At 43.4% G+C, this 24,289-nt stretch overlaps 1 protein-coding gene across 1 annotated transcript in view; it reads left to right on the top strand.

Moving 5' to 3' along the window:
• Window positions 1-4,216: 4,216 nt before the first annotated feature.
• LOC115794238 (NACHT, LRR and PYD domains-containing protein 12-like) overlaps window positions 4,217-24,289 on the top strand; it is a 64,664-nt gene continuing 44,591 nt past the window's right edge. Inside the window, exons 1-7 of the mRNA XM_030749613.1 lie at window positions 4,217-4,247; window positions 4,577-4,709; window positions 5,949-6,124; window positions 6,248-8,111; window positions 18,473-18,646; window positions 19,451-19,624; window positions 22,476-22,649. Coding sequence (XP_030605473.1) covers window positions 4,588-4,709; window positions 5,949-6,124; window positions 6,248-8,111; window positions 18,473-18,646; window positions 19,451-19,624; window positions 22,476-22,649 — 2,684 coding nt within the window. The 5' untranslated portion in view covers window positions 4,217-4,247; window positions 4,577-4,587. The remainder of the gene's footprint in view (window positions 4,248-4,576; window positions 4,710-5,948; window positions 6,125-6,247; window positions 8,112-18,472; window positions 18,647-19,450; window positions 19,625-22,475; window positions 22,650-24,289) is intronic.

A 24,289-nucleotide genomic window follows, 5' to 3' on the forward strand; every position in this document is an offset into this window, starting at 1 on the left:
CTTTCAACGAGTCGCTGAGTTAGAACAACGTTTAAACATTTTTATCCAGCAGTTTAAACCAAAGCAAACAGGAGTGTTACACAAATGTGGAGCTTAACAAAATACAACAAGTGACGACACAGTCACGAGTCCTGTGTGTGTCCAGCTTGGAGTGAGTGACACAGTCAAAGATGCAGGCTGTGATCGTCTGAAGTTAGAGTTGATTTGATGAACACAGTTAACAGAGACAGACCATCATACTGTGTCTGACTGCAGTTATATAGAATTAGTATCTGAGTAAAGGGCTGCTCTCAGTGCTGTCTGACACATTACTGTGGAATTTAACACCGTTGTGTCTCCGTGTGGGAGCAGGGTGTGTGGGGTGTGTGGAGGTGAGGACCCAAAAACAGCACACAGGAGCAGGTGGATATAAATAACAAAAACTGGCCTTCATCACAGCTGAAACAGAAGCAAACAGAACAAAGCTGAACAAAGGAAAACTTAGACTGGGAAAACTAACTGGGAACAGTGGGAACACTGGGAGCACGGAGGGCACAGGAGAGGAACACAGCAACAATCCCACCAGAGACGAGTGGAAGACTGAGAGAATAAATCCACAGAGGGGGAATCAGGTAACAGGCAACAGGTGGGAGCACAGCTGAACACAATCACACAATGAGACAAGGAAGGAAAACCAAACACACAACAAAAGAGACACAGACTGACAAAGTAAACCAGGAAACAACTAGACGGAGACAGGAACGCAGGCTGGACACAACACTGGGAATACAACTAAACAGAACACACAAGGAAAGAAAATCACATACACCCCCACCCACCCACCCACACACACACACACACACACACACACACACACACAGCTTGTTAGTTAAATAAAGCACATGTAACAACTGGATTTGGCCTCCTCGATGTTACTGTGGGTCCACAGTCACATCGATGGCGTCCTTGATGTGGACCACAACCAGTCTCTCAAAGCACTTCTTGACTATTGGAGAGAGAGCTGCTGGCCAATAGTCATTCAGACCTGTCACTGTGGAGCACTTGGATGATGGTGGGGGTCTTTAAGCAGGTGGGGACAGCTGCTTGTGTGAGGGAGGAGTTGAAAATGTCTGTCAACTCCCCAGAGAGTTGGTCTGCACAGTCCCTTAGCACCTGGCCAGAGATGTTGTCTGGGCCAGCAGATTTGTGAGGACGTAGAATCCTCCTCACCTCTTTTGGGGTCACGATGAGGGGCTCTTCTTCAGGTGGTGGGGTCCTTAAAGTGGAACCGTAGAACTTGTTAAGTGTGTCAGACAGAGAGGGGTCCCTGGGGCATTTTGCATCTCTGGGGATATAGTCTGTGATGCACTTGATGCCCTTCCACATGCTCCGTAGATCCTGCTAGAAGAGTCCCTGGACCTTCTGAGCATATGTGGCTTTGACCCTCTTTATGCCAGCAGTCAGCTCTCTTCTGGCCCTCCTGAGTGTCTCTGAGTCAGTAAACCTGAAGGCAGCATCCTTTGCTTTCAACAGAGAGCAAACCTCTGCATCCAGCCAGGGTTTCTGGGGTAGCACGACACAGTCCTGGTGGTGGTAACATCCCCAACATTTGTTTATGTATCTGAGGACAGCAGAAGTATAGTCCTCCAGATCCAGCTTTCCCTCACAGACAGCAGGGAGTGATGGGGGGACCAGCATGATGGAGATGTGGTCAGAGAGGCCGAGGTGGGGGCGGGGGATGTCTTTGTATGCGTCTCATTTGTTAGTGTAGATACAGTCCAGTGTGTTATTCCCCCGTGTTGGTACGGTGACATGCTGGTAAAACTTTGGCACAATGTCTGTCAGGTTTCCATGGTTAAAGTCCAACCACATAAAATGCCTCCAGGTGCTCTGAAGGAGCTGTTGGTGTTGTGTCGCTCCTTCAGTGCCACATTAGCCTCAACACCCGGCAGTATGTAAACAGCCATGACAAACACTGTCGCAAACTCATGAGGCCGATAATGTGGCCGACATTTAACAGTCAGATATTCAAGCAGTAGCTGTTCACCACAATACACACTACAGTTCATCAGTCCCTGCAGCTCACTCCTACAAATAGAACACACACCATGAAGGTAACGAGCCTGACAATCAGACACAAAACAGGCTCCACAACTTCTCTGCCTTGTTTATGACTCTGTCATTAGAGCAGCTACAACTTAAAGGCTGTTTTACAGTCTTTAAAGGAGCCTTGTTATCAAATTTAGTTTGTACAGCAGCAATGGGAATAACTACAAAACCAAATTCACTCTAAAACTGCTCAGATGTTTACATTGATAGATATTGTCATATACCCCCAAAACTAAAGAAATATACAGCCTGACTGCATGGAGGTCAACACACAAAAACAGATGCAGATTACAGTTTTTCTCAAGTGCCAAGACACATTTCTTGAAACCATCCCTCCATGTCTCTAATCTGTAAACACAAAACTCAATTTCAAACCACGTTCACAAAACCTCTGACTCTTCCTGCAAAACCAAACTATTGCCTCAAAACACTTCAAACAGAGCTCAAAAGCAAACAATGTTGTCAGATCAGACCCCGAGTCACTCAAAATGAAAAACACTACTGAACATTACACACAACACAGAAAAAAGGAACACACACCAATCAGATCATAAAGTCTTAAGAGACAATCTTTACTGTTCACAAACATGCTTTTTCAAAACAAAACTCCTGTTTAGCAATTGAAGAAGAAGAAGAAGAAAGAGCTTTATTTGTCACATACATTTACATGCAGTGAAATTCATTCTCTGCATTTAACCCATCACACACATGGAGTATGTAGTACACACAGCACAGCATGGAGCAGGGGGCAGCCAAAGGGCGCCCGGGGAGCAACCTGGGGGGGTGGGCTTGCTCAGGGACCCACAGTGATGCCAGCCCGAGGATTTGAACCAGGGTCCTCTCAGTGACGAACCCTCTTCTTCTCCCCTAGGCCACCACTCCAGGCCAGTACACACACACACACACACACACACATACACACACACATATATACATATATATATATTAGGGGTGGGACTTTAACACGTTAATTTCGATTAATTAATTATGGGGAAATTAACGCGTTAAAAATTTTAACGCATTTTAATCGCACTTTGCACCGTGGAACGTTTCTCAGTGCACGAGTTCCCGGCATACAGATTATATCGACGCACAATGTCCAAATTAGGGGCCGCATCCTGCGAAGGACCCGGCCCACGTCTTTCGCAGCCCACGAACACCACAAAGGCCGGAAGTGAGCGGCTAGCCTTCATATCAGCTGCCGTCACCTCTGCATAGCTCATGTCGCCTAGCAACGTGAGTGTGAAGCACAGCTGTGTAAAAGCAGCTGTTAAACGGAGAACGAACTTTTTCTCCTTTTTGTGGTTTAATTTTAAGTATTTAATTCAAAATAAGCTGTTAAAACAAGCATAACACATTTCAACATCAAGGAATACAGCTGAGAGAATGATTAATTTCCAACTATAACAAGTGAGACATTAATGTTGAATAAAACTATCCAGTTATGATGCTTAACTTTAATTTCAGGAGTTTGCTTATCACAGGAGCACTTCCACCCTTCATTGGTCTGTGTAGCAGACTGGTGGGAAAATAAACAAAATTTTGAAGTTTAAGCTTATGTATATTGATTTATTCATCAACTAAACTTAAATTAATATTTCTCATGTCAAATATTGAAATGCGATTAAAATGCGATTAATTTCGATTAATTAATTACAAAGCTTGTAATTAATTCGATTAATTTTTTTAATCGAGTCCCACCCCTAATATATATATATATATATATATATATATATATATATATATATATATATATATATATATATATTTCCTGCCACAGTCCAAAGACATGCACTTACTGGGGTTAGGTTAATTGGCTACTCTAAATGTCCCATAGGTGTGAATGAGAGCATGAATGTGAGTGTGGATGTTGTCTGTCTCTCTGTGTCAGCCCTGCTGATGCAGCAGACTGGGCTAGTGTGTGTGTGTATGTGTGTGTGTGGGGTGGTGTGTGTGTGTGTGTGTGGTGGTGTGTGGTGGTGTGTGTGTGTGTGTGTGTGGGGGGGGGGGATACATCAGCACAGAGACAGACAACAAACAGAGAAGCTCCTGTCTCTTTAAGAAACACTTCATGTCATGTGATTACAGGTGAGGGAGAAACTGAAAGTATTCAGAGTTCAGACTCCATCTTACAGTCAGAGCAGGAGGAGGAAAACCAGGTGAGTGTGAGTCCAACTTTCTTCTTCTTCTACTGTCAGAGTCTCTGAGCGTCTCTGTGGACTGAAACCTTTTTTACAGCAAACACTTCAGCAGGATGCAGGTATAACAGCATTGTAAGTAAACCCAGGTGTTACTAGTTTCATTAATAAATGTTCTATTCTACGTAGAGCCCTAATTAACCATTCATTTCAAATGGCTGCGTGAGAACAATCTATAAGAACATTTTAATTTAAAGTGTGTGTGTATGTGTGTGTGTGTGTGTCTTGTACAGACCTGTTTGTCTGGTTGTTGCTCTGCTCTCAGTCGGTGTTGCTGGTTTCTCTCTCAGACTGACTGAAGATGAGTGGTTTGGAGGAAGAGGAGGGCAGGGCAGAGTCTCCAGGATCCAGCTGTCTGTCTATGAAGAGTGATTGGTCCAAAGAGTTTCCTCCATTCTTCAGTAATGAAGCGTCAGACACAAAGTAAGAGCCTGTTTGTGCTGTAAATGTGAAGATGCTTCATTGAGCAGGAATCAAAATGCTGCTGTCTGTTAGATCAGCTTCACTGAACTGTTGCATTCCCACTAACACAGCAAAGCTTCAGTGAGGATCAACATCAGGTTATTTTCCCACAGAGAAACTAGTTTGGACTGAAAACATCATCAAAGTCACTGAGAAACACATGAAGGAGTTCTTCTACCTGTATGTATCTGTACACATGTGCAGCTCAGTCTCTGTGAGGAGTCATATATGAGTCACATATTAGATCCATCAAATCCCACATTAGAATACCTGAGGAATACAGTTATTACAGAGCACTGAGTCACAGTGTTTGAGGTCAAAGGTCACATCTTCAGCTTGATTCTTGGTGTTTATGAGACAAACTGATATCTTATTTCTTACATCGCCCCGCCCTAATTTAGGGCAACACACACACACTTTGACTGAACACACAATGGAAGTGTCATAGATCCACATACAGTCTGGTCCACAGAAAGCCCTCAGCCAGTCCATCAGAAAGTTTATGAGCCTTTATAAGATTTGATAAAGAAAAATGTTTGCCATGTAGTGCAGCTGTACCATACAGCCTTCTGCCCAAAGCTGGCTTCATAGAAAGCTAAAGCTCACATTTACAGCTCCATCAGTTTGAAATCACACTGAGGAAACTTGAGCTTCTTCACTGATGTTTCTGCTGTCAAACAACTTGAGGCTGGAAACAGAGACTGAATGTGCAGATCCTGAATTGAGGAACGTCTCCCAGCTGATGAGGTCAATTATTAACATGGTTTGGTCTAAAAAGAGCGTCCCAGAGAGGCTGTGGGCAGGAGGGGTGCTGAGGCTGCTGCAGCAGATAACAATCAATTCAGTCTGAATTCCAAACATCACCAACATGAACATATGAATAAAGTGAGAAACAAACACATTTGATGGCAAACAGAAGAACTGTGTAACTGAATCTATTCAAACTATTGTGAATGAGAGATTTGCTCACAGGGCAGGGAGGGGCTGTGTCATCTGTTCTCTCAGTGCTTCACTCCAACATTTCCACTTCAAACACATCAGTTCTTTCACAGCTACGATCAGGATTTGGGAGAAAAACACCAGCTGTTAGAAGCAGGAAAAGATTTACAGCCTTTTTCCTGCCAGGAAAGCAGCTCAGTGCCCAACAACATGAACATGTAAAAGAGCAGCTATGATTTTATTCTGTGTTTGTGTTTCCAGAGGTCAGCAGCACAGACACACAGCAGAGTCTTCAGTATCCAGCTGTCTGTCTATGAAGAGTGATGAGTCCAAAGGTCATCCTCCACTCTTCAGTAATGAACCTGGACCCCAGTGTGGAGAAAGATCCAGAACCAGAGCTGGACTGCAGACAGCCAGTCAGAGCAGCTGTGTACAAAGTAAGACTGAACATCTGTCTGCTGATGGACTCATTTCTGAAAACTGGACTTCTTGTTGTGATGTTCAGATATTAAAGAGTTTTCTTTCTCTTTGCTTTCATTGTTTTTCTTGCTGTTTAGCAGATCCTGGTCTGCAGGAGGTTTTAGAGGAACATAAGATCAGTCTGAGGAGGAGATGTGAACATGTGACTGAAGGAAGTGATGAAACAGGAAGTAGAACCCTCCTGAACAGGATCTACACTGAGCTCTACATCACAGAGGGACAGAGTGAAGAGGTTCATACCCAACATGAGGTGAGGCAGCTGGAGACAGCCTCCAAGAAGAAGACCCTCCATGACACTCCAATCAGGTGCCACGACATCTTTAAAGCCTTCCCTGACCAACAGGGACCCATCAGAGTGGTTCTGACCAACGGCGTCGCTGGTGTTGGAAAAACCTTCTCAGTGCAGAAGTTCACTCTGGACTGGGCAGAGGGCTTGGAGAACCAACATGTCAGTGTGGTGATTCTGCTTTCATTCAGGGAGCTGAACCTGATCCCAGATCAGCAGTACAGTCTTCTGGAGCTGCTCCATGTTTTCCATCCAACATTACAGAAGGTCCCAGCAGAGAAGCTCGCTGTCTGTAAACTTCTGTTCATCTTTGACGGCCTGGATGAAAGCAGACTTTCACTGGATTTCACCAACAGGAAGCTCGTGTCTGATGTCACACAGAAGTCATCAGTCAATGTGCTGCTGACAAACCTCATCGAGGGGAATCTGCTTCCCTCGGCTCTCATCTGGATAACTTCCCGACCTGCAGCAGCCAATCAGATCCCTCCTAATCATGTCCACAGGTTCACAGAAGTACAAGGCTTCACTGATGCTCAGAAGGAGGAGTACTTCAGGAGGAGGTTCAGTGATGAAGAGCTGTCCAGCAGAATCATCTCCCACATGAAGACATCCAGGAGCCTCCACATCATGTGCAGAATCCCAGTCTTCTGCTGGATCACTGCTACAGTTCTGGAGCACATGTTGACTACAGAGCAGAGAGGAGAGCTGCCCAAGACCCTGACTGACATGTACTCACACTTCCTGCTGGTTCAGACAAAGAGGAAGAAGAACAAGTACCATGAGGGACATGAGACGAGTCCTCAGGAGCTGATGGAGGCTGACAGGGAAGTTCTTCTGAAGCTGGGGAGGCTGGCGTTTGAACATCTGGAGAAAGGAAACCTCATGTTTTATCAAGAAGACCTGGAGCAGTGTGGTCTGGATGTGACAGAGGCCTCGGTGTACTCAGGAGTTTGTACAGAGATCTTCAAAAGAGAGTGTGTGATCTTCCAGAAACCAGTCTACTGCTTTGTTCATCTGAGCATTCAGGAGTTTCTGGCTGCAGTCTACATGTTCCACTGTTTCACCAACAGGAAGACAGAGGTGCTGAAGGACTTCCTGGGGGACGTCTTAAAAAAAAAAGAAAACAGTGACTCAAACCCAAAGTCATTTAAAGAGAAGATTTTTATGTTCTTCGGATTTGGTGATCAGTGTTTCACATCTCTGGACGTCTTTCTGAGCAGAGTCATGGAGAAATCCTTGAAGAGTAAAAACGGCCACCTGGACCTGTTTGTTCGCTTCCTTCATGGCCTCTCTCTGGAGTCCAACCAGAGACTCGTAGGAGGTCTGCTGGGTCAGACAGAGAACAGCCCAGAAATCATCCAGAGAGCCATCAACAACCTGAAGAAGATGAACAGTGATCAAATCTCTCCTGACAGAAGCATCAAAATCTTCCACTGTCTGATGGAGATGAAGGACCTCTCAGTACATCAGGAGATCCAAGAGTTCCTGAAGTCAAAGAACAGATCAGAGATACTCTCTGTGTTCCAGTGCTCAGCTCTGGCCTACATGCTGCAGATGTCAGAGGAGGTTCTGGATGAGTTGGACCTGAAGAAGTACAACACATCAAACGAGGGACGATGGAGACTGATCCCAGCTGTGAGGAACTGCAGAAAGGCTCAGTGAGTCCAGATGTGATTAACGTTATCAGTTAGTGCAGATTAGTAGTTCTTTAAATATTCACTCTGTGACATTCTCATCATTCTTAAACAGTGTTCCAGGTGTTTATTGTAATAATAGCTTCATACTTGTATTATATCTCTCTGTGATGTTTCTCTTTACCCACACTAACTGGTAGCAGCAGAAGGCTGCCCTCCCACAGCTTCATTCTAACAGTTTCCTCTGTTACTCATACTAACCAACTGACATCAGATAGTTTCATGACATCTTCATCAGCAGCTCATTAGCTTGTCTCATTAACAGGACATAAATGACAGAAATAAAATGTTGAAGATCACTGCTGCCACGAGCTTAGGTATCATTGATCTTTATGCTGCGGGTCAGCTACCCATTTAAAAATCCCACATTGTTTTGGCAAAGTTACACCGATTAAATATTTACTTTAGTGACATGTGATTCGCTTAACCGAGTGTCATTACCATTGACATGAACTATTATTTTACCAAATCTATGTTTAGCCTTAGCCAGCAGTTTCAGATTTCCTTCTATGTCGCCTCCTCTGGGCCCTGGAAGACCTTCAACTATGTTTGCTCATGTCACTAGCTTCATGTTTCTCAAAACATAGTCACCAATAACCAGACTTTGTACCTCGGCGGGTGTGTCGCAGAGTGAGAAAAACTATTAGAGATGTTAAAAAGTTGGTGGTGTACCGGAGACTTCTGTGTAGGACTACTCTTCCTCCTCAGTCACCCAGCCGCCTGATTTCCCGGCTGCTCGGGATCTGCTCCAGAGGGTTAAACAGTATAGCTCATTTCTTTGTTTTGTCTCATTGTGTTTTGGAGCAGTGAAACCCATGGTTCTTAGCCTCATAGAAGAGAAGGGTGCACAGTTTTTTGTGTGCTTCTCAGTATTAGCACATTGAATTAAATCAGCATGGTGAGCACATATTTCACACTTGCAAAATCTGCAGAATGCCTTTGATACGTCTCTCATCGGGACCGCAGCTGCTTTCTCAGGTGTTTGCGAACACAATAAACCGGAAACGGGGGTGTGGTATCGTAGATGTTTAATTGTTCTTACATATTTGCTTTCTGCACGAGTATTTGTTATTTGATGTTGTCAGCAATATGTGTTAATGCTGCAGTAACATTGAGCCCAGTAGGGGGCAGACTGAGACTATTATAAGCATTGTTGTAACTGTGTTCTTGAGTAGAACAAGCGTGCCAAAAAGAAGATGTCTGCCGCTCGTACAGTGTTATGTGTGCATGTTGGTCTGCTGGGTCATTAAAGTGAGATCAAGCTGAATATGAATGATTATTTCCTGAAGATGTTACATCTTTTTGGCGACGAGGATTACTCAGAAGAGAAGTAAAACAAAAAGAGTGACGGGAGCCTGCGACAGGTTTGGCTAAAAGACAGAGGGAGAGAGAGCGGGGATACGAAGAGGAAACATGGCTACAATCGGTACGTTGGCACCGTACGATCCCAAAAGCCAAACGTGGGATGAGTACAGTGAAATACTGGAGCAGTTTTTTGCAGCTAATGGGATTACTAACGCAGACAGGCAAAAGGCAATATTAATAAGTGTCGTTGGAGCATCGACCTACAGCCTGATGCGTAACCTTCTCAGCCCAGCCAAGCCAAAGGACAAAACTTTCCAAGAGCTTGTAACTCTGATGAAAAACCACTGTGAACCAAAGCCCAGTGAAATTGTGCAAAGGTACAAATTTGATTCCCGCAACCGCAAGCCCAGTGAAACTGTCATGGAGTACGTGGCCGAGCTGCGTCGCTTAGCGCAGGATTGTAACTATGGCAACACGTTGCAACTTAGGCTGAGAGACCGGATCGTCTGCGGAATTAATGACGACAGAATTCAGAGGCGTCTCCTGTCAGAAACAGACCTCACGTTTGACAAGGCTCTGTCAATCGCTGTGTCACTGGAGACCGTAAATAAAAATGCCCAGGACCTACGGACCTCAGGTGCGACAGCAAAATGTTTCAGCGTCACCCGAGGGTCGCAGGAGGCTCGTACATTTAAAGGAGAAAGCAGAGAGTGTTATCGATGCAAAGGAACCAATCACACAGCAGCCAACTGTAAGTACAAACAAGAAAAATGTTATGTTTGTGGCAAAGTAGGCCACATAACAAGAGCATGTAGGAACAAAGCTAAACAGAACCAGAAGAAGTATGGACTAAAAACTGAAAAGACAGACAAAAAGCAGAGTTCACACTACCATTCTCACAAAGTTCATGAGATAGGTGATGGAAGTAAAAGTGAGAGCTCAGAAGAGGACTCATTCACACTTAACTGTATCAAGTGTATCCAAGAGCATCAGAGTAAACTGTACAGATTAGGGCGCCGGAGTGCAGTGCACCTGAGAAAAGTAGACCCCTACACTGTGGATATGGAACTTAATGATCAAGTTTTAACCTTTGAAATTGATACTGGATGCTGCCTAACAGTTACAAATGAACAGACTTGGAAATGCTGCAAACTCCCCAGCCTGAGGCCTGCCAAAATCAAGCTGGAATCATACACAGGGGATCCTGTGAAGGTGATTGGTGTAACAGCTGTCAGAGTCAGGTACAAGCAGCAGAGGAAAACACTGCCCCTTGTGGTGGTCGAAGGGGACGGCCCCAGCTTGCTAGGACGAGGCTGGCTAGAGGAAATACACCTGGACTGGAGAGAAATCAAAAACAAACACAAAGCTAAGAAGGTGCACCAGGTAAAGACAACAGAAAATAACACACTACAGCAAGTTTTAAGCAAACATGAGGATGTGTTCAAAGAGGAGTTGGGCACAAAAGCAACCATTCATGTAAAACGGGATGCTACCCCACGATTTTTCCGTCCACGATCAGTTCCGTTTGCCATGCGAGCAAAAGTAGATGAGGAAATAGACCGACTGCTAAAAGAAAACATAATTTCACCTGTGAAATATGCTGAATGGGCGGCACCTGTTGTGCCGATTCTGAAGCCTATAGGGACAGTAAGGTTGTGTGGAGACTACAAGCTTACTGTAAACACAGTAGCTTCTCTGGAACAGCATCCAATACCCAGAGTGGAGGACCTGTTTGCTGCACTTTCTGGAGGAAAGCAGTTCTCAAAACTGGATATGAGCCACGCTTACCAGCAAATACTCCTGGATGACAAGTCCAAAAAGTATGTGACAGTGAACACACACCGGGGGCTGTTCACATATAACAGACTGCCTTTTGGAGTGGCTTCTGCTCCAGCCATTTTCCAGAGGACCATGGAAGGCCTTTTGAAAGGGATACCCCTAGTGGCTGTGTATTTAGATGACATTTTGGTGAGCGGGGTGAATGAGGCAGATCATCTAAAGAACCTGGATGAGGTGTTGGTCAGGTTGAAAGAGGCAGGCTTACGATTGAAAAGAAGTAAGTGTGTCTTCATGCAAAATGACGTGGAGTACTTGGGGCACAAAGTGGATGCACAGGGGCTGCACCCTGTAGAAAAGAAAGTTAAAGCCATCATGGACGCTCCTACTCCTACAAGTGTCACAGAACTCAAAGCATACTTAGGTTTGCTAAACTATTACAACAAGTTCCTTCCCAATCTGGCAACGCTGCTGGCCCCCCTGCATGAACTCTTAAGGAAGGACATGCGTTGGACATGGCAAAAGAAGCAAGAAGAAGCTTTTCAGAAATCAAAGGCTCTGTTGAACTCAGCAGATGTGTTGGTTCATTACTCAGCAGACCAAGAGTTAATTCTCTCTTGTGACGCATCTCCATACGGTGTGGGTGCCGTTTTGTCACACAAGATGAATGATGGCAGTGAAAGACCCCTGGGGTTCATGTCACGCACACTCTCTCCAGCTGAAAAGAGATATTCTCAGCTTGACAAAGAAGGTTTGGCTGTAATGTTTGGCATCCAGAAATTCCACAAATATTTGTATGGTCGAGTCTTCACTATTTATACAGACCATAAGCCCCTGATTTCTCTTTTCAACATGAAGAAGCCTATACCTCAGATGGGCTCACCAAGAGTGCAAAGATGGGCTGTGACATTGAGTGCCTATGAGTACCACATTGTGTACAAACCTGGAAAACACCATGCAAATGCAGATGCGCTTAGCAGATTACCTGTACCAGACACGGCCCCTGAAAAAGAGATGACAGAACAAGTCTTAATGATGGATGTATTAGATGACACACTTGTGGACACCACACAGCTCAAACGCTGGACAGCTAAGGATATCATCTTGTCCCAAGTTCATGAGTATACCTTAAAGGGCTGGCCGGCACAGACCGATACTCGCTTCAAACCATATCAACAAAGAAAAATGGAACTGAGTGTGAGGGATGGATGTGTGCTCTGGGGAGCTAGAGTAATTATCCCCACCAAAGGCAGAGACAAAATACTGAAACTTCTGCACCAGACTCACACAGGCATGTCAAAGATGAAGGGCCTGGCAAGGTCATATGTATGGTGGCCGGGGATGGATGAGAGTATCGAAAGAGAGGTACAGTCATGTGACGAGTGTCAAAAACACCACAAATCACCACCCACTGCACCATTACACCCCTGGGAATGGCCAGAATCACCGTGGTCAAGGATTCATGTGGATTATGCAGGGCCATTCTTAGGTGAAATGTTTCTCCTCATTGTGGATGCTCATTCTAAATGGATGGACATTTACCCAGTGAAATCGCCTACATCACAGGCTACCATCGAGAAACTGAGACAGAGTTTCAGTGTGTTCGGTCTGCCGAAAATGTTGGTATCAGACAATGGAACATGTTTCACAAGTGCTGAATTTGCGACATTCATGAAGCGAAATGGAATTGATCATGTGAGATCAGCACCTTTTCATCCATCTTCCAATGGCCTGGCAGAGAGGGCAGTCCAGACCTTCAAGGAGGGGATGAAGAAAGTAAAAGGTGACACACTGCAAACAAGACTGTCAAGATTTCTGTTCAGTTATCGCATTACGCCGCATGCAACAACAGGCTTGTCACCAGCGGAGTTGATGATGTCTCGGAGACTCAGATCAGCTTTTGACCTGCTCATGCCTGATGTAAAAACCAAAGTGCAGCAAAAACAACTGAAACAGAAAGAGAGTCATGACACAAAGAAGAAACTGAGAAGTTTTGCACCAGGAGACAAGGTGTTCATCAGAAACTACTCCTACGGTCCAAAGTGGATCCCAGCTGTTATCTTGAGCTCATCAGGTCCTGTGTCATACACTGTCACCATTGGAAATGGTCAAACCCTGAAACGACATGTGGATCAGGTGAGATCCAGATTAAAAGACACTGTCCCAAGTGAACTAGACACGGAGGGGGAACCGGGACCTGACACAGACTCGGGCTCCCACAACTGCTTACCCACCATAATGGACACAACTTCACAAGCCTTGTCATGTGATCCTCAGGAGCTGCCACCTGCTCCAAACATCCAGGCTCAGCCTGATGCACCAGCTGCGCCTGAGGTGCGACGTTCTCAGCGAGAGAGACGTTCACCTGTGCATCTCAAAGACTTTGTTAGATAGAGACTTTTTTCTTGGAGAAGTTATGTGCTCTAAGTTCACAGATGTTTCTTTGTAGTAAAAAAAAAAAAAAGAAAAAATATATATAATATTGTTCTATGTTGGTGTATATTATACTGCCACTGTTTAACGTTTCAGACAAGTACAAGCTGTCAACTTGAAGGGGAGGAGATGTGGTATCGTAGATGTTTAATTGTTCTTACATATTTGCTTTCTGCACGAGTATTTGTTATTTGATGTTGTCAGCAATATGTGTTAATGCTGCAGTAACATTGAGCCCAGTAGGGGGCAGACTGAGACTATTATAAGCATTGTTGTAACTGTGTTCTTGAGTAGAACAAGCGTGCCAAAAAGAAGATGTCTGCCGCTCGTACAGTGTTATGTGTGCATGTTGGTCTGCTGGGTCATTAAAGTGAGATCAAGCTGAATATGAATGATTATTTCCTGAAGATGTTACAGGGGGCTTGGAAGGGACAAACTACCTACCATTTGTCTTTTGCTTTATTATCGGGTGCCGAGAGATAATCAAGGAGTTTCACTCGGAAATAAAGTCAAGCCCAAATAAGCAACTTGATGTTCAAAAACAAGCCCAAAAAACCGCAACCCGCGACTCATGAGATTTGCAAGACTTTAGAAAAAAACAAGCTCAAAGTCGCTTATAATAAGCGGACTTGGCAACACTGGTACTATCCCCTAAATTTCACTACTTTTTAAATATTTTCATTCAGTACTCCCATAAATATATCAAAGTTACTATAAATGAACAACTTGTACTATGATAGGAAGAAATGCCACGGCCGATGTGTTCACAAACCATTACTAATAAGCAACGCATCTCAACAATGTTATGGTTTAACTTTAAATAATTTTGAAAGTTAATCTTCAAAAGTACAGAAGCTATGCTAATGCATATTATTTTATCGTCAAACTTGCCCCAGAATGAAATTCATCATCAAATCATGCAGACGATCGCATTCCACGAGGCCGGCGACCTTTCTCTCATCTGATCATTAGAATTCTATTGTTTACATTGATCATGTATACCTAGATTACTTACTTTCAACCTCGGACGTGGGCTTGAACCATTTCTTAAGCCCAATCATCTGGTCCCCATTCCTGGCACCCACTTGTGATGGCTGCTGTTTTCTCTTATTTCTCTTCCATGCACGAGAAGCCATGACGGCAGCAGACGATATGAATAGTCACATGGCAGTCGTGAACCAATCAAATGGCTCAGACTGAAAGAATGTAAATATTGCCACGTGCGTCCATATGGCGCTGGAAATGGAGACGGCGGATGGCGCAAATTTTTTTTTTTTTTAGGAAAATTGAAAAGTTTTTTTGTTTCTGGGTTTTCAGTTCAAAGCTTTTTCACCTGAGACTGAATCATTTAATGAGCCTCTAATGTCAGAAGAAGCAAACTGAACAAATGGCTCATCTAAGTGAATTGTTCAGATTTAGACTTCTGCAGTGAATCTTTGCAGAGCTGCGCTGTGACCTACGTAAGTGGCCCGTGTTGCTGCATTGATGCTTGTACAGGTGCATTATGTGTTCATTACCGTGTGGTCGTGTCCCCGTGTTTTACAAGCGCTGCCGGGCGACAGAAACAAATAAAAAGCTGGGACTTGTTCCCTCCTGGGTCCTCGCTCTTTGCTGTGCTCAGCGTTTTTCAGGTACAAACTTATTTGACCCTCTAGGTTTTTTTCACGTCTTTGTTCATTCTCTCACGTCCATTCCCATTTCTCCGACTCCCTGAGAACAGTGTTTTCCACAGTGAGTGCTTCCACCTGCTGCTGGCTGAAATCCACAGACTCCCGCAGAGCCTCAAACTCTCTGTGGAGGATTTCCAGCAGGGCCAGGCCGTCAGAGCTGGACACTTTCTTATTTATGGACTCCAACATGTCCACCTGGTTGCTGCTATGTAGAGACACCACATCCGGGGAGTCTTCAGGGTGGCTCCTCTTGGTGGACAGAGTCGGTGTCTTGTCTGGTTGGTGTTGATGGTGACAGTAAAGGAAACATTTAAAGCACTGTAATCTGTGAAGTGAGACTTGCAGCCTGCTATACAGCATGCATACTTCATGATGTGTAGATAAGCTTTTAGGGTTTTCACAGAAACACCACAGCTATGACAGTCTGAACATCCTTAAAATGCTCCTTAACTCACCTTTTCACAGCAGCCCCTGCACCAACAGGTCACTGAATGAATCTGCTGAGAGAAAGAAAAGTGTGTGTGACTGCAGGGACGCCTGAACAGAGAAATGTGTCTGAAACCAAAGAAGCACGTGTACTGAATGCTAACAGCTGTTCTGCTAAAAAGCTAAAACCGCTAACATCACCTCAGTCATCAGCTTTGTTAGCAAAGCCGCTCTGCTCTCAGCATCATGAGAGGGAAGAGATGCTTTAATAGTTTAATAGATACCTGACACCTCTGTTAGCTACATGCAGCTATTTAGTACCAAGCTGGAGGAAAGACAGTGTGTTATATCAGCAAGCTGATGCTACTGAGCTTGAGTTTGGTATACCTGCCTTAAAGGTGTGTGTGTGTGTGTGTGTGTGTGTGTGTGTGTGTGTGTGTGTGTGTGTGTGTGTGTGTGTGTGTGAATGATCATAATTTAGTTTTTAGGCATGAATCCTTTTCTTTGCCTTCTTGTCCATTCAGAGGAGCCACAGGGTGGTGGTGGGATCCTGGAGTAACTATCTGTCAGTGTAGAGCTGATCCATGATGAGGGGGGCCTGTTTACCCCTGTGTCTGTGTTCACAGTGGGATATAGTATTTTCCACCTGTTGTTGGTTTCCTTGGGAAACTGCTCCTTCATACCAAACAATGTTCCTTTGAATTCCTGCTTCTTGCTTTTAAGCCGTTCTTTCTGCTGGAAATGTTCAAATTTAGCAATGATGGGACGTTTCCTGTTTCCTCCTCGAGCTCTGAGTCGGTGAACGTGGTGGAATGAGATATGAGATGGTGCTGACAGTTTCCATCTCACAGAGACTCAAAGTCCCAAAGACCACCACTGATGGAGAAAACAAGTGTGTGTCCTTAAAGCTGCCTTTGTTTGCACTTTATGCACTGCTGCACTTCTAAAACTTGTATCTGTTCATCCTGTGAACTCACTTATTTATTATTAATGTTCACAGTGAGTTCTATGTGCTCTCATTTAAAGCTGCTTACTGAGGGCAGTAAAGTATAAACTGTTAAAGCATCAAAAACACAAAAAGACAAGAAAAAGTTTCATTTTTACAGCGTCTGTCAACTGAAATCAGTAGAGGGGTCGAATATGAAGTCAAATCAAATGCGTGAGAACTTCAATGTCAGATGATGATGATGATGATGATACTTTATTGATCCCACAATGGGGAAATTACAGTTAACAGAACACCCATCCAAGAAGACAAACAAACAAACATGGGGAGATAGGTGAACTGTGGCCATGCTGCCCCCCTTCTGGAGGCGCTGCCATTAAAAAGACAGAAACAATAGTGAAAACATATAAGGATGAGTGAGGAAAAAAATCATCTCATACTTTGTATACATACACAGTATAAGGTTACAAAAACCTCTGCGATAGAGCAGAAACATATAGCATGGGAGCACTAGGGTGGGGAGGGATGGAAAGGGGAGCCAGCGGAGGCAAGAGGGGGTGTCGGGCTACTGTGGGGCTGACTCAAACTCCCTCCTCAGCTAACAGTTCTGATAAGATGTAGAGTTCATCAGCAGCTAGGTCAGGGAGATCAGTCCAACACAGGACAGAAGAAGACAGGACAGCGGGGGGGTAGAGCATCTGTTTACAAACATCCAGGAGACAATTTGATAAGCAGCAGTCCAAGAACGCCAGGGAGCCAGATTCCTGATTCTACGACTTGTTTTGTTTCAGACTGTACTGATTAATTTGTTGACAGCCTTCAGTCTTTCTGGCACCTCTCTGTGGTGAAAAAATCCAATTCATCTGAATCTTCTTGGTTCGTTCCTTCGTCGTGCAGAAACAGATACATACATCTCCAAGATCTTACCCCTCAGAATCAGCTCCAGATATACAGAGTCTGAGTTTGAGTCTGTACCTTCCTGCATTCCTGTCATAAGCAGCCTTACCAAGGCCAGACAGATGCCCAGACTTCCTTAATTGCAACAACAAGCCAGGTATCTCCAGGTCCAATTCAGAGAAACCCCAGTGTCAATAAGCCAAATGTGTGTGTCCTCCATTGACCATACGGCCAGGCACGTCATCTTCCACACCACACAGGAACCATAACGTAGCCAGCTGGAATGTCAATTAATAAGAGGGAATAGAGTTCTCCTTCCTTCAATCTCCTCATGGTGAAAATTTGATCAAAGATGTTGAGAGACCAGCTGACCAGATCCATAATTATAAATTCCAGTTCGGAAGTTGAGTGAAGAGAGACTCTAAAGCAGCAAAGCAGGGAAAAAGGAAGAGCTGGGAGAGAAGAAAAGTGTGACCGTCTCCACTGAGAGCTGCAGAGAAAAAAAAAAGAAAAAAAAACAGAGGTGCTTTACTGCCAAATTGATGATATTTTCATCTTTTTCATTCTGTGTTTGCTAAATTCATTTACATGTTTATCATGTAGTGAAGTGGGTCTTCTTTTCTCTTTAAGTTGATATTGTTTATGGCATTTTTATCTCAAATGTATAATTTTATTCTAAGAACACCAAATGAGCTGCTGCACTGTGTGAGAGAGAGGGCATGCTGGAGGACCATGATCACCAACACCATTCAGCAAAGCACTGAAGAACTATTATTATTATTATTATTATTATTAAGTCATGTTTTCCTATCTTTGGTTGTTCTCTATGTTCTGTTTCTAAATCTCTTTAAGTTGCTTTTCTTGTGTTTCAGACTTTCTGACTGTGGACTCTCAGAGACTCACTGTGAAGTTGTAGCTTCAGCTCTGAAGTCCAACCCCTCCCATCTGACATATCTGAACCTGAGCTGGAACAAGCTGCAGGATTCAGGAGTGAAGCTGTTGTCTGCTGGATTAAAGAGTCCAAACTGTAAACTGGAGACTCTGCTGTGAGTTCATTGACTGTTGCTGATTAACAGAGTTATGAAAAATGGAGATACAGAGTTTTTAGTTACAACAAATGCTCTGAGCTGATAGAAGAAGGATCACAAAGAGTTTAAACTACAGAGCAGAGACACATGTGCTGATTAACACACACACACACACACACACACACACACACACACACACACACACACACACACACACAGACACACACACACCTCTTTGGTACGCTGTTGCTTTAAAAAGAAATAAATGAAAAACTGCAGAGGTGGAAGTGGCTGCTTTAGAGTGGAGTGTTTTTATAAAGCACTAATCAATCAGAGCAGAAAGAGAAAACAATGATGTGACATCATTAAGAATACATTGATGGAAAAAGTCAAAATTAAAAATTTGAATGATTGAATAAAACCACCTGTGAGATATGACAGAAATCTCCCTCTGAGGTCTGCATGGACCCCAGTGGGTAGGATGAAGGTTAAAATGACATTTGTATCATAACAGAGTTTGAGCATCAAGCAGTCTGCAGATGGTTGTATAATAAAAAGAAAGAGAGAAGCAGCCCAATGACAGGAATGCAGGTCAGCACGTAGATCTTCATGATTGAACTGAGCCAAAAACTTCATCTGGATGCTGTGTGTAGAAAGCTGACATGATTATGATTCACAGTATCAGAAGGATAAATTCATGCTCCTCATTTGATAGAAAAGCTGATTGATTAGGTCATAATAATGTTGAGCTGCACATTTAAAACCTGAACACATCTGATTGATCATCAATGATTTGATCTCTTTGTTTTATTCTTTGTTCAGATTGCAGAGCTGCAGCCTGTCAGAGATCAGCTGTGTGTCTCTGATCTCAGCTCTGAAGTCTAACCCCTCCCATCTGAGAGAGCTGGACCTGGATCACAACAAGCTGCAGGATTCAGGAGTGAAGCAGCTGTGTGGTTTTCTGAAGAGTCCAGAATGTAGACTGCAGACTCTGAGGTCAGTTCACTGACTGTGTTTCTATTCTCTGTCTTATCTGCTTATTTACCAAGTGAACCTCATTTGTCTTCAGACATAACTTCCCTTCAACATGGAAATTTCTTCTTCTTCATCTTTTTGTATTGTCTGAAATGAAGTGTGTTTTGATGAAAGGCGAGTGTGTCAGTGATGGTGATAAATGCCTTATTTCAGACAGACAGGTCCAGCTCAGAACAAAAAGAAAAGTGTAAAAAGCAGCAGAAAGATGTTTGTGTCCTCATGTTTCCACAAACAAGACCAATATCTGCTGTCATTGTGAGCATGCTCAGTTAAGGTCGTTATGAGCACATCTTTAGAATCAGTTAGTCGACATCAATTTGGACATAAATTCCTCCACACAGCATGAAATGCACAAACATGACTGGTCACAAACACGTGGCTGCACTAGTCCATCTTGGAAGCTTGAGCCAAATCCTGAATGCATCATTGTGTCTAACCTGAGGCTTTTTCATTGTTCCTAAACTAGAAGTGCTCCACACATAGACTGTATAAAGAGGAGGACAGCAGGCTCTAAACAGCCGTTTGATCAGCATCTGTTCTAGAGATGGACATGATTTTTACAATAATATTCATCAATATATTATATCATTGACTTTAGCAGACCCTGAGCCGCTGCTACAAGCTGCTGTTTGAAATCAGAGCTGCAACGATTCATCGAGTAACTCCAGTAATTCCATGATAAAAAATCCTCGACACAATTTGTTGCTTCGATGCTTCATTTAAACTCTGCAGCGCTCAGGTGTCTCCATGTCAGCGCGAGTGTTTCAGCCACATTAGCGACTAAAAACAGACCTGTGATAGAAACTTATTTAGGAGCACGTGTGTGAATACAAAGTATTCCAACATTAAGCTCGTGCAGCCCCCAGTTTTCCAACAAAAAGACTGAAAACAGCACCAAAGATGCTGACGTCAGTTTAACGTGAGTCTGTCTACAATCACACGGTGCAGAGCAAAGAGGCGGAGCCGTTACTGAGACCGTGAGCTCAGGTGGAGCCAAAGAAAACATTTTTCTAGCATCCTAAACAGCAGCACTTGTTCCTGTAACCACCATTAAACCTTTACTGGGAAACAGCTGGAGCTCCTTCATCATCCGCCTCATCAACAAACTGCAGCCTGAAGAAAAGAACTTTGTAGCTGCTCCATCCACCACCGTTTGTTCCACACAGAGAAAATCTGCAGTAAAGATCCAGAAGTTACAATAAAATCTGCAGATGAACTTTAACTTAGTCTGACACCATGTTTAAATCAGGCTGAAGGCTGACGGCAACGTCCTGCTTTATATGGCAGTGAGTCTAAAGGGGGGCACGGGGTGTACTAGACCATATTTATTTAAGGCTTTAGGAACATTAGTTTGGAGATTTAGATTCATAGAAAATATTAATATGTGATCTGAATGAACTGTTGTGTCAAACATATTTGCTCTTCCAAGATGAGCTCTATAGATTCTCTATAAGCTCCTCTTGTTAGTGTTTGTCCTTTTATTTATTTATTTGTGTTATTTTTGACATAAATATAAATGTGTTGTAGCAACGCCGGAGTTGACAGGCTGAGAAAAAGCAAGAAAGAAAAAAAAGAGAGGAGAAAATAGAAAAAGGGGACAGAGAGGACAGAGCACAAGTAGAAAACCACAATGTTCATCAACTGCTGCACCTGTTTAAAAAAACACACAAAAAACAAACAAAACAAAATATGGAGATAAACCTGGTAAGAAGTGAGTCACCTTCATAGTGCAGAAAACCCAGGATCAACCCTGAAGTTACCTGGATAGGAGGGAATCATGCTCTGTAGCGCTGCTTCTGGAGTCTCCGTGTTGATGGTGGCGGAGGAGCAGATGGAGACGTGGTTGCTCGGCCAGTTGGAGCAGTGGGTCAGAGTGAGCTGAGCCCACCAAAAGTTAAAAATGTCCCTTTGTTCAGCCGGAGGAAAAAGCAGCACAGAAACTATGAATACAGTTTCTAATGCCTGATTGGATGGTCAGCCTACAGCCCGCCTCCAAAGTCTATGATTGGCCACCATCTTAATGTGATCAGAGGTACAAACACAGAGGAAGAAACACACACACACACACACACACACACACAGAGTTGTAACCTGCTCTAACATGTGCAGCTGAGCCAGTTTAATTTTTCTGCTAGTTTTATTTTTCTGTGTAGTTCTCACTGACCTGTTGTAGCAGCTTTTGTGGTTGGATGTGTTGTGATGCACAGAGATACAGAGATGGCAGCATCTGAACAGGGACTCAAACCGGGAACCTGCAGGTCACTAGTCGGCTGCTCAAACCTCCAGTCTTCATCTCAACAAAGTCGCCCACCAATAATTTTTAGCTGTCCACGCAAACATAGCAGTCTAGATCCGGCCCTGCTTGGATGAGGCTCTCTGAGGACGGCTGTTGCACAAATGAGTGTGAAAGGCAGAATGACAGAATGGCTCTGATTTTGAAAGGACAGGAAACAGGAAGTGATGCGCTCACAAAGACGGGTAAGATTATTGGAACAGCTGATGAGGACAGAATTGAGTTTGACGGTGTGGGAAAGTGGAAATGATGGAAAGAAGAGAGAAGCAGCCCAATGACAGGAATGCAGGTCAGCAGGTAGATCTTCATGATTGAACTGAGCCAAAAACTTCATCTGGATGCTGTGTGTAGAAAGCTGACATGATTATGATTCACAGTATCAGAAGGACAAATTCATGCTCCTCATTGATAGAAAAGCTCATTGATTAGGTCATAATAATGTTGAGCTGCACATTTAAAACCTGAACACATCTGATTGATCATCAATGATTTGATCTCTTTGTTTTATTCTTTGTTCAGATTGCAGAGCTGCAGCCTGTCAAAGATCAGCTGTGTGTCTCTGAGCTCAGCTCTGAAGTCCAACCCCTCCCATCTGAGAGAGCTGGACCTGAGTAACAACAAGCGGCAGGATTCAGGAGTGAAGCAGCTGTGTGGTTTTCTGGAGAGTCCAGAATGTAGACTGCAGACTCTGAGGTCAGTTCACTGACTGTGTTTCTATTCTCTGTCTTATCTGCAGGGTTATTATAGTTAACGAAAATGAACAAAATAACGAAAACTGAAATTGAAAATACATTGTCGTTAACTGAAATAAATAAAAACTAAAATTAAAAGGAAAAAACGATAACTAATTAAAACTGAATTGTGAGTTTACAAAACTAACTAAAACTAACTGAAATTATAGATATTGTCTTTTTTTTTTTTAAGTCTTGCGGATTGACATGAAATCATTTTTTCCGCTCTCCGAGTTAAAGCTCGGAACGCCATCGGACAACTGCGTGCGTGCGCGCGCACACCGCACTGCACCTCAAAGTAACAACAGCGGTCTGCAGAGAAAGCAGCAGAGTCCCATGTGGACTTTTTTTTTTTTTTTTACTATGATAGCACAGATAGCAGCGAGTGTCTTGTTGTGGATGATGTACGGAACACTTCTTAGTCAGGAAAAAAAACACCAACATCAAAGTAGACCTGAGAAGCACACACAAGGCAGCTACGGAAACCGCTCTCATCCTACAAGGCAACCCGTCCTGCACCTCCAGAGAAACGTGACTACTCGTCGGGTCCACGCAGCCACAACGTCGTGTTTAGTCCTTGTGCGTTTCCGGCTACTTTATCAGTCAGATAATAACAATCAGGACTAATAATCAAAGCATCAATATAAGGACTCACAAATGTCAGCAAATTCCTGGAGGGAGCTGCTGAAACTATGGGAATGGACGTGAAGGAATGAAGAAAGTGAAAAAACAGGAACAAATATGTTTGCACCCTAAAAACTGAGCACAAAGAGCAAGGACCAAAAAAACCCCAGCACACAACCACAAGGTAATTAACACACGCAATCCAGCTATACATGCATAAATGTGGACATGAGGTCGGACACTTCCGTAGGCTACATAGGCCGCAAAGACCCTGCAAGCTTAATTAGTGAGCATCTAACAAGCTAGCTCCAAAACAGAAGCAGCATCAGGTGGTGAGAACATCAGGATGCAGCTGGATTTGAGCTTTGACTCCTTCAAGGAGTTTGTTTTTGTCAAACACCACATGTAGCTGTTGTTAATCTGCTGCACTGAGGCTGAACTTTATTGGGAGTTTATTGTAGAATTTATCGAGTTTTGGAGTTCATATTGTTCTTTGTTTCTCCCTGTTGATGTTCATGTGTGTCCTTAATATTACACACATTTAGCATGTAGTTCTGCTGTCTGTGAACAGTTGGTTGTTGAATTTATTTCTTTAAAGGTTACCTGATTAAGTATGAAAATACTAAAACTAATACTGAAACTAACTAAAACTAAGCATAAAACCAAAAATAAAAACTAATAAAAACGAGCAAAACCACTCTGAAAACTAATTAAAACTAACTGAATTAGATTAAAAAAAAGTAAAAACTAACTAAAACTAAACTATAATGTAAAATCCAAAACTATTATAACCCTGCTTATCTGCTTATTTACCAAGTGAACCTCATTTGTCTTCAGACATCTTACCCGCGTCTGTGAGCACATCACTTCCTGTTTCCTGTCCTTTCAAAATCAGAGCCATTCTGTCATTCTCTTTCACACTCATTTGTGCAACAGCCGTCTTCAACATGGAAATTTCTTCTTCTTCATCTTTTTTTC

This window comes from Archocentrus centrarchus, chromosome 16, assembly GCF_007364275.1.
Source record: "Archocentrus centrarchus isolate MPI-CPG fArcCen1 chromosome 16, fArcCen1, whole genome shotgun sequence".
Classification (NCBI taxonomy): domain Eukaryota; kingdom Metazoa; phylum Chordata; class Actinopteri; order Cichliformes; family Cichlidae; genus Archocentrus; species Archocentrus centrarchus.